Below are 9,088 nucleotides of genomic sequence, written 5' to 3' on the forward strand. Positions count from 1 at the left end.
GAAACATGAGGCGCAAACCCAGGTGAATAGCAAAGAGACGTGAGAAATGAGGACATTTAGGCAAATGCTGCACGTAAGTTCATGACAAATGAAGTGCCCCTCTTAATTCAGGAAATTAAGACACTGTTTTTGAAAGCATGTTCAGTACCTGTCACTTGGCTTTTATGGCCTCAGGAAAGAAGAAATAGTTGGCAAGATACAGTAGGGAGTTTTGAGCTTCCCAGGTTGAAGTTGGGCTGGAAAAATCCCTGCATTTAAGGAGACCTCACCCTTTCTTCAGAAACCAAAGCAAGTCCAAACATCTTTTTTGGCTAAACAAGATAAGAGAGAGCTTTCTCCTGGGAGAAGTCTTGGCATGACATCAAGGTGAAAGAATTTTAGACACTGTTATCAGTGCCAGAGATTCTAAAGCCAACAAGTAATGTCTAACCTAGGAAAGGTGTTGAAATATATTCCACACACACACACACCCCTTTTTTATTCTTCCCAAGAAGTTTTTTCCACATCTGTGTGAGCTTGGATATGAAAACATTTGTTCACAAGAGGGAATTCCAACCTTGCAATATACCACAGAAGTCTCTAAGGTACATACCAGAGGAAGAAATCATCTCCTTAGCAGGAGAATTCCCTACAATGAAACCAATGGCAAATGGCAGATGTCATTCTTCAGCTCCATAGTCAAAAGCAACTGCAAAAACAATGCTAGTTTTCTTCTAAAAAGTAATGTTATATCAAATGTGTTAAAATCATGACAAAAGTCAAACAGATCAACGTCCATCAGCTAAATGCACAGATCTGACACTGTGCCAGAAAGTCAGAGCGTTTCCAGATCCAGCAGGCACTGGCCTCACGTATAATCACTTCCTGAGCTGACCATCACAAATCCCACCACCCGCAAGTGAGCTCTGCCAATAAGTTAATACCAGAAAGAGCATCAGCTCACTGCAGACACTACAAGATGTTGGGAGTGTTTCCAGGACATCAGAGAATGCTTTAGGGGCACAGAGTCAACAGGTCAATCTTTCATGAATGCCCATGGATTCCACTGCAAACTTCCCCAGGAGAAAGCTCCAGATCACCAGCCTTGTGGAAAAGACTAATGAAAAACATCAGTGCACCAGCTCCCCTTTGGTACCTCCAGCCTCTTCCTCTTCCAAGCAGGAAAGAGGTTATCTTTTTGCTTTACCACCATGATAAAGCAAGAGCTTGGAATCTATGCCACCATTGCTAAATAAACCCAAAACCCAGAACTCAGGTTATTTGTGCTTCGCATTTCCAAGCATCTCCTATCTGATACCACAGGAAAGTGAATGGTTAATGAAATTATTTGCTCTTTTTAGCTTAATTTTTACATCAAAAATCATTAAAATAGTTTTAAATAAGCTACTGGAACAATACTGATATTACAACAATATTGATGCTTCTATTAAAGACTGACAAAAAGAGCTCAACCCAAAGTCCAACACTCTGCAGTTTGCCCATTGAAACATTTTTGCCTTAGCTGAACATCTAAAACAAGAAATCAAAAGAGAAAAACAACTTCTACTTCCAATTTAGCTACCAACTGGGAGGGCTTAAAGAAGCCTTTCATTATCCAGCAGTCTTCTATCTGTAAAAGGGGAATTATACTTACTTACCCCATGGAAAGCTGAGCATTGGGAAGCGTAAAGTGCTGCAGAGAAAGAAACATAAGTGCTGAGTACTGTTACTCCAGAGAAAACTAAAGAAACCTGGTTATTTTAAACAAGAAGTTTATTTAAACAACAAGACGCTTTACTTGAAGGGAAAACTATCTAGGATTTTTTTTTCTTTTTTTTTTTAGAGTAATTTAACCCTACTTAGACAGAGATTGCTCTACATGTAACAGCTACGTACAAAAAAGTTATAAAATTGTCCTTGGTTTTACAATGATAAAAGAAAAAACATTGAAATTATCCAATCAAACAAGGTATGCAAGGTTCTTTTGTTGGTTTTTTAAACAGTGAGAGCAAAATAACTTACTGGAATATAAAGATAAAAGGAGAAGGAGCATGCCACTAACGGAGAAAGGGGCATTTTTCACAGAACCAGTTTGTTTTTCCCACCCCATCTCCATTAAATGTTGATCAAAACATACCATTGGCCATTTAGTTAAAAAAAATATGCATTATGTCTGTGCACATACACCAGTTACTTTATGTACAATAGAAGGAATAGGAAAAAAAAAAGAAAAATCAAGAGAGAGAAGAGAGAAAACTCTACTGCAGTAGTCAGGATGTGGCTGAACCAAGTCTCGTTTGTCTAATTGTGAATGTGTCGCCTGTGGGAGCACAGTTCTGCAGAGGAAAGTAGCAGGTTGTTTGTGTGTTGGTTTGTTTAGTAAACTCCTCCTGTTTGCTGCTGGAACACATCAATTGTATCTTCATCCTCCATTTCCAACTGTAGCAGAAAAGAAAGACAGAAAAGGCTTTTAACTCTTCTCAGGTATCTACTATAGGCTCGGTTGTTCTCCCATTTCCTATGTTCACATTTACTTTGTATGCAGCTTAAGCAGTCCAGCCCCTCTCCCTTCCATTACCATCACTTTGTACATTTAACCTACACACCAGAACTCAAGAGCAAAGAAATTACATAGCAAAACCAAAAAGCCAGTTGGTAATTCTTGTCCTAGAATGGATTCTAGTATACAACTTCAGGGTGCACTGTAGGACTCCTGTGGAAAAGATCAGCATTCGTAATACTTTGATTCAGTTGCCTACTTTTCCATGGCATCTTCTTTCTCCTATTTACTTCCTCAGTTTACCTTACGACATTGACACAACTCCACCTTGCTGCTGTTGTTCAAATGGGTTCAGCTACAGCACTAAAGAAAACAGACTGTAATTAAGGCCCCCAGGCAGGCAGTAAAACCAAGCATCAGCAAGCATGATATAAAGCGCTTCACATGGTCACCCATGTAATAAACTGCCAGTGAGCAACAGCAATACTTCATAAATGTAAGTCTCTTTTTCATCCTAATTTTTACAGCTGGTATTTCTGGGATGTTGAAGTTACCTAGTGATAAAAATCTATTGGAAGATTGAAGGAGTTGCTGTAACTAATGTTATATTCCTAAACAGTCTCAATTTCTACTCTAGGAAACTAAACAGGTCTATGGCATTTACCACAGCTATAAACAGCTGCGATCCTGAGCTTCAGCATAACATGGATGGAGAAAAAAGCACTGTTACCTTGATTATCAGCATTCCGAGTTCAAAGGTTGCACAGATTGCGCCCATAAGAGGCACATTCTTTGAAGCAACTGCTTACAAAATACAGATCTATTATAAACCCTCCAACACCAAGAATCCCTTATTTCATAACAAGTAGCTCTGGCAAAGCACATCAACCTGTATCACTTGGAAACACTGATTAAACACAGCTATGTAGAGCAGTACAGAGAAGTACTCAAAAGCCACAGCAAACCATTCTGTTCTTGGAATGACCTTGATTATACCCTGTTACAACCCCAAAACACAAGCTCCACGGTATTCATTAATTCTATGCTGCTGAAACAGAGCTTCCAGTTACAAACAGCAGATTTATTTCTGCATTACAAAAGCCAGTTTGCAAACAGGACCCTGATAACATCCTGGAAACCTCTTACAGAAAAAAGAAAGCCACTGCTTCAGGAAAAGCTCAGTTCTTGACTTACCAACTCTTAGCTCAGAGCTGTGACTCAATAAGGTGACAGTTTTACAAGACTCACCATCTGTACACTGCACTTCCATTTCTTATTTTACTCCTGGTGATACAGACTCATTATTTAAAACGCTACAGAAGTCTGAGATTCCAGTTCCAACAATCCTAAACTAGTTCAACCATAATACTGCTAAAAAAAGATCCAGTTTAATCACTAATATATACAATTACACAAGTATTTCATATGCAAGAGAAGCATCAACACCTGCAGCAAGTATCAAATGCAGTTCTTTAGCCTTTCTTCTGCTATTTACCTGTGCAGGTGTGTCTGATTCATTAATAGGCTGCCCATCGAACCGGAATCTGATTTGCCTCATTGACAACCCCTGCACAAAGGGAAGCAAAAAAGAGAAGTAAGTCTGGTGTAAAAGTACTCCCTAGCTTTCTCTTGAACTTGTCAGCATGATCATTAAATGCCACAATATACTTTTCATACTCCCCTCATGCACTAACTTTAAGGCATTTCACTACAAATCCTCGCAATCTGTTTTCTATTAATAATTGTATTGTGGCCAACTACTAAGAGAAGCAACAGTGCCCCCACTGACTGGAAGGTAAAATAAAGCAGTTTCTAGTGCTCACTCCAAAAGCCAGGATTTTTATAGAGCTTTTTAATAATAATAGACTTAAAATTAGATGCAACACTTTGGGTAACAGATGTCAAACAGTAACAGTCGATATTCCTTTTTGATCCTCCCCAAAACCAAAAGCATTTGTCCCATAAATGCAACCACCATCTCTTAGTCTGCAGCACCTAAGGGCAGGCGATGGTAACTTTCTGACCTCAAATTCCTATTTACAAGAAGTCAATGGATCAAAGTTGTTCCCTGCACAGCTGAAACTTTAAAAAAGATAAAGGAATTTTCTACTTCCAGAAACTACTGAATAGGATCTGAACTCATCTTAAGCATTTCTACCACACTCACAGTTACTCTGCTGACCTCTTCCATCCGCAGGGGATGGCTCATTCTTGCCTGGGCCAACTCAAAAAGAACTAAAGAGCAACAACCCCTTCTAGTAATAACATAAGCCTCAATTTCACGACTTTTCAAAGGTATTCTACTGTACACCATGTTCTGCAAAGGAAGATGAATGAAGTTTGAGGATACAACCAGAATCAAGAACCTTGGTGTCTACTTCTTCCCCAGTTCTATCTACTCTCCCTACAAGTCAAGCTGAGGTAAATCCAACAGGGTGCTGTTCTGGCACCTCTGTATTTGAAGAGCAGCCTTCATTTAGCCCTGCAAGAGCAGGTTTATCACACAAAACGTAGTTCATTGTTCTTGAAATTTTTCAGAAAAAAAAAAAAAAAGATTTTAAGAAAGAATGAGTAAAATTTTCAGTCACAATTTAAAATTCAGAGCAAAAGCCTTCTCCAACATGACTCAGACTCTGCAGTGTTCACTCAGAACATCATCTTGTTTAAAAAAACCATGTGGCAAAGTGGCATGGCAGCAACACATTTTTGCACAGCAACATTTGGTTGGAGCTGTTTTCTCTGTCATTGTGTTGCTTAAAATATATTTTTCCCATTCCAAAAGTGTTGGGGTTTTTTTGCAGGCTCCTGACAACTTTATGAGCTGGATAAGTGTTAGCTGAAAACATCCTCAACAATGGTACCCTGGCGAGATTAATAGCCACAAGAAATTGGCTGTTCCACGAATTAGTTTTCCCCACACGAATAGTCTTGATCTTCTGCAAGTATCAGTCAAGGTTTTACTTCCATTTTAGGTTTACTACATGCAATACATGATTTTCCTTTAAAGCTGCTCAATTCTCTACTATTGCAGCTTCCACCTCTCCAAAATTAGATCTGAAGTCCACAGTTTAAGGATTTTAAGACTGGATGTGCCCAGTTACAAAACCAAACTAAAATCTAACTTTTAGACTAAGGCAGAACAAATGCTTCTAAACAAAGTAAGCACCTCAGAAATGCAATTTGCAGACAATATCCTTTGCACACCTACTGCCTTCAAACTGAAACAAGAAATAATGTCTCCCATTATAAAGATTTATTCTTTTTCTCCTCCAGGTGACAAATGAGGAATTCAGGTGATGAGTTTATAGTCTCACTTTTGTTTCCAAGTCACTTAAATATGAATGGTGCTTCTAAAATCATCTTTCCCAGGACTTTAGAGACAACTGACCAAGAGAGATCTAACTGCACTTCATGTCTGCAAAAGCAGTACACAGAGATCTGCATAATCTAACAAGAGTTTATATGACAGAGGTAGGAAAAATGAGTTCACACTTCAAACACTCACTAATTTGTCCCCAGAACACCCATACAAGAACATATTCACACATTCAGTGAGAGCTGATTTGCCCTGTCTTTATTTGTATCACTATCCTGCTGAGGCAAAGGGTAAATCAAAAAGGTTTTACCCCTCTGAATGTGAATGAGAGTTTGTTTTTTCCTGGTAGTGAAACAGTTACCTCAGTATTTTATACCGATTTTACTGTATTTGATGGTATCACTAAATATTTGTGTTTAAAAAAAAAACAAACCAAACATTCCCTAGTTCCAAACACTTTTGTATAGATGGAACATTTTAAAGGCAAGACAGTCATTAAAAAATCATGGACAGCAGAGACAGAACTTTCCTAACCACAAGCTCCAGATTAAAGTGTTAAATAGCACAGCTCTTCTACAGGTGGGTGTAAGACTTGCAATAGTTGCCTGCACTTGCCATTACACCAACAAAATCCAAGGATTTTTGCTCCTCAGAGGATTAATCTGACAAGGCCACAAGAAAAAAAACAACCCACGCTCAGCATTAACCGTACAAGCTCCTTCTCAAGGTGGACATCTGACACCTTTAAATGCTGCAGTACCCGGTGAAATACTAAGCTAATAAAGTAGAAGCCTAAGACCACACCAAGACGTTACTCAGAGTTATAAAAGTACCTCTGATTACCACTCAAGTCCCTATCCTGAGTTCATACCACAGGTTCCCAACCCACCCTTTCCATACAGGTACTTTTGAGCCATAGAATAACAGTCGCCTCCCAAGAGCCTCCACCTCTAACACAGATTTCACAAAGATAACAACGGATCTTTATTTTACCCATTTCCTGTCACAACCCTATCAGTCCACTCTGTAACAGATCCCAAGTGCAACACTCGCCCCACAACACAATTACTTTCTGTTAAGCCTTTATCATTTTGAACATTTCCATAGATCTAAGCCTCTACTGTCTTTATTGTGTCACCTCTGGAGACCACCTCCTCCCCGCCAGCCCTCTCCTGATGATCACACAAGAACCATACCTGTCGTTCACAATAGGCTTTCATTAGTTTGCTAAGTGGTGTATGCCTCTTAATCTTAAACTGCACCACAGACCCATCTTGCCCTGCCACCTTCAGATTAATGTGGTCATTGTTTTCAGTCTTCACTCCTTCCTGTGGAGGAAATGAAAGAAGAAGACAAAAAAACACACTTTTTTAAAAAAAAAAGGTATGAAACAAGAAGTGAACATTTCACCACAGTGCAACAGGTCATTAAAAAGGAGGAAATGAAGGGCATTATAGCTTGAAAATCTGAGTTAGGAGATAAAGCTCAGTAGTTTTTATTTGAAACTTTAAAGAAAAAAGCCACACACACAAGAAGAACCCCCCAAACCCAACTGATATTGGCTGTCATTGGTTAACATGTCAGGTAGCAATGAAAAACTAAGACAATTGTTTTACAACATATTTAAAGATCAAAAAGTAGTTATTTCTAACAAGGGCACAATAATATGCAACACCACAGCTCACAACCAAAGGAATAAAGTTAATTATATTATAGCTACGGTCTCCACCGCTACCAAGTGGGTTTCTTACTACACCTCAAACTTTTTCCTACCCATTGAAGTCCTTCTGAAGAAAACTTCAAGCTACTTTAAAAGGCCGTATGTGAAAAGGTGGCAAAACCTGACAAGAACCAAGCTTCCTCCTTCATTAAGCGCCCAGTAAAACCCCTCTGAAACCCCGAGTCCGGTCCTGTCGCTTCCACATGCACAAACTGCAGAGAACCGACTTCAACTCCGCTGTTCGCGTTCTGATGCGGAGGGGAAGAGAAGACCGACCACCACCGGGCTCCTGGGTAACGTGTTTGTCTGTGTTTCCTCTCGGACAAACGCCCCGGGCCGGGTGCGGGTCGCCGCCGCCGCCATGTGAGAGATGCCTCCGAACCCCGTTGAAAACGAGGGAAAAAATACCAACTGAGGGAGAAGACGGCGGCGGGGCTGGTTGTGGTGGGGGTTTTAGTTATTATTATTTCGCTGTGGTTGTTTAATTACTGATGTGGAAAGCGAAGCTCCCCCACTCCAGCCAGGGCCCCCCCCCCCCGCCCCGGGCGGCCAGGGCCGCCGGGCCCGGAGGCAGCACAAAAGGGGGCAGGGAGCGATGTTCCGCCCGCCCCTCCCGCAGGACCGAACGGGAAGGGGCTGGCAAGTGCCCCGGCGAGAGGCTGGCTGCAAGCGGGGATGCTGCGCCGCCAACCGCGCAGGGCAGGCCGGATCCGGCCGCGCGAGGAGGAGGAAGGCAGCGGCAGCAACCGCCTCCGGCCCTGCCTCTCTCCCTGAGGAGGGCGGGAAGGGAGCCCGGATTCGCCCCCCTCAGCCCCCCTCTTCTTTCCCCGCCACCCTCCCCGGGGATCCCCCGCCCGCCCCGGGAGGCTGCGGCCCCAGCCCCCCTCCCCCGACGGGGCGGGAAGCGACCGCGGCCTGGGTGCGCAGGAAAATGGCGCGCAAAGCCGGCGCGCCGGAGCCGAGGCCGCTTGGCTGGGGCTAGGGCCGGGCCAGGGCCAGGGCCGGGCACGGGCCTCCTCCTCCTCCTCCTCCTCCTCCCGCCGCCGCCGCCGCCTCAGGGGCGAAGTGAGGGCGGCGGGAGCGAGGGAGGGCGGCGGGAGAGCGCCTGCCTCACCTTGGGCTTCTCGTCGGCCATGGCGAGTCAGCGATGTCCGGGCCACTCCGAGCGCCTCACAAAGGGGGGGAAGGAACAACCGAGCGCGACGGAGGAGAGAGAGAGAGAGAGAGAGAGAGAGAGAGAGAGAGAGAGGTGCGTGCGCGCGCCCGACGGGCTCTCCCCCGCCCCCCTCTTGCCTTCCCCCCAACCACCCCCCTCCCCCCACCCCCCCCCAGGCGCGGCCCCGCCGCCCATTGGGCTCCCGCGCGCTGCGGTGGGCGGGGACAAAGGGGGGGAGGGGGGGGCGGGCGAGGAGGGGGAGAGCGGAGGCGGTGGTGGCGCGCGCGCGCGCGCGCTCCCCGCGGCCGTTACATAACGCGGGCCGGCGGGAGGCGGAGCGTGCGCGCGCCCCAACGGCTGCGTGCGCGCGCCCCGCCCCGCCCCGCCGGGCGCTCAGCGGGGCCCGCCGTGCCTGTG

The 9,088-nt window shown here is 44.2% G+C and overlaps 1 protein-coding gene across 2 annotated transcripts; it reads right to left on the reverse strand.

Moving 5' to 3' along the window:
* Positions 1-1,734: 1,734 nt before the first annotated feature.
* On the reverse strand, positions 1,735-8,763 carry SUMO2 (small ubiquitin like modifier 2). Of its 2 annotated transcripts, none has more exons than XM_062639875.1 (4): positions 8,630-8,763; positions 6,992-7,123; positions 3,975-4,046; positions 1,735-2,418 (listed from the first exon to the last, which is right to left on the reverse strand). In XM_062639875.1, the coding sequence occupies exons 1-4, from the start codon at positions 8,648-8,650 to the stop codon at positions 2,356-2,358; spliced, it is 288 nt and encodes a 95-aa protein (XP_062495859.1). In that variant the 5' UTR covers positions 8,651-8,763; the 3' UTR covers positions 1,735-2,355. The 2 variants fall into 2 exon arrangements, with proteins under 2 accessions (XP_062495859.1, XP_062495860.1); XM_062639876.1 differs by lacking the exon at positions 8,630-8,763 and adding an exon at positions 7,552-7,587.
* Positions 8,764-9,088: the final 325 nt, after the last annotated feature.

The sequence above is a fragment of the Pezoporus occidentalis genome, unplaced genomic scaffold (genome assembly GCF_034315485.1).
Source record: "Pezoporus occidentalis ecotype Australia unplaced genomic scaffold, CSIRO_AGI_Poc_V1 ctg62, whole genome shotgun sequence".
Lineage (NCBI taxonomy): Eukaryota > Metazoa > Chordata > Aves > Psittaciformes > Psittacidae > Pezoporus > Pezoporus occidentalis.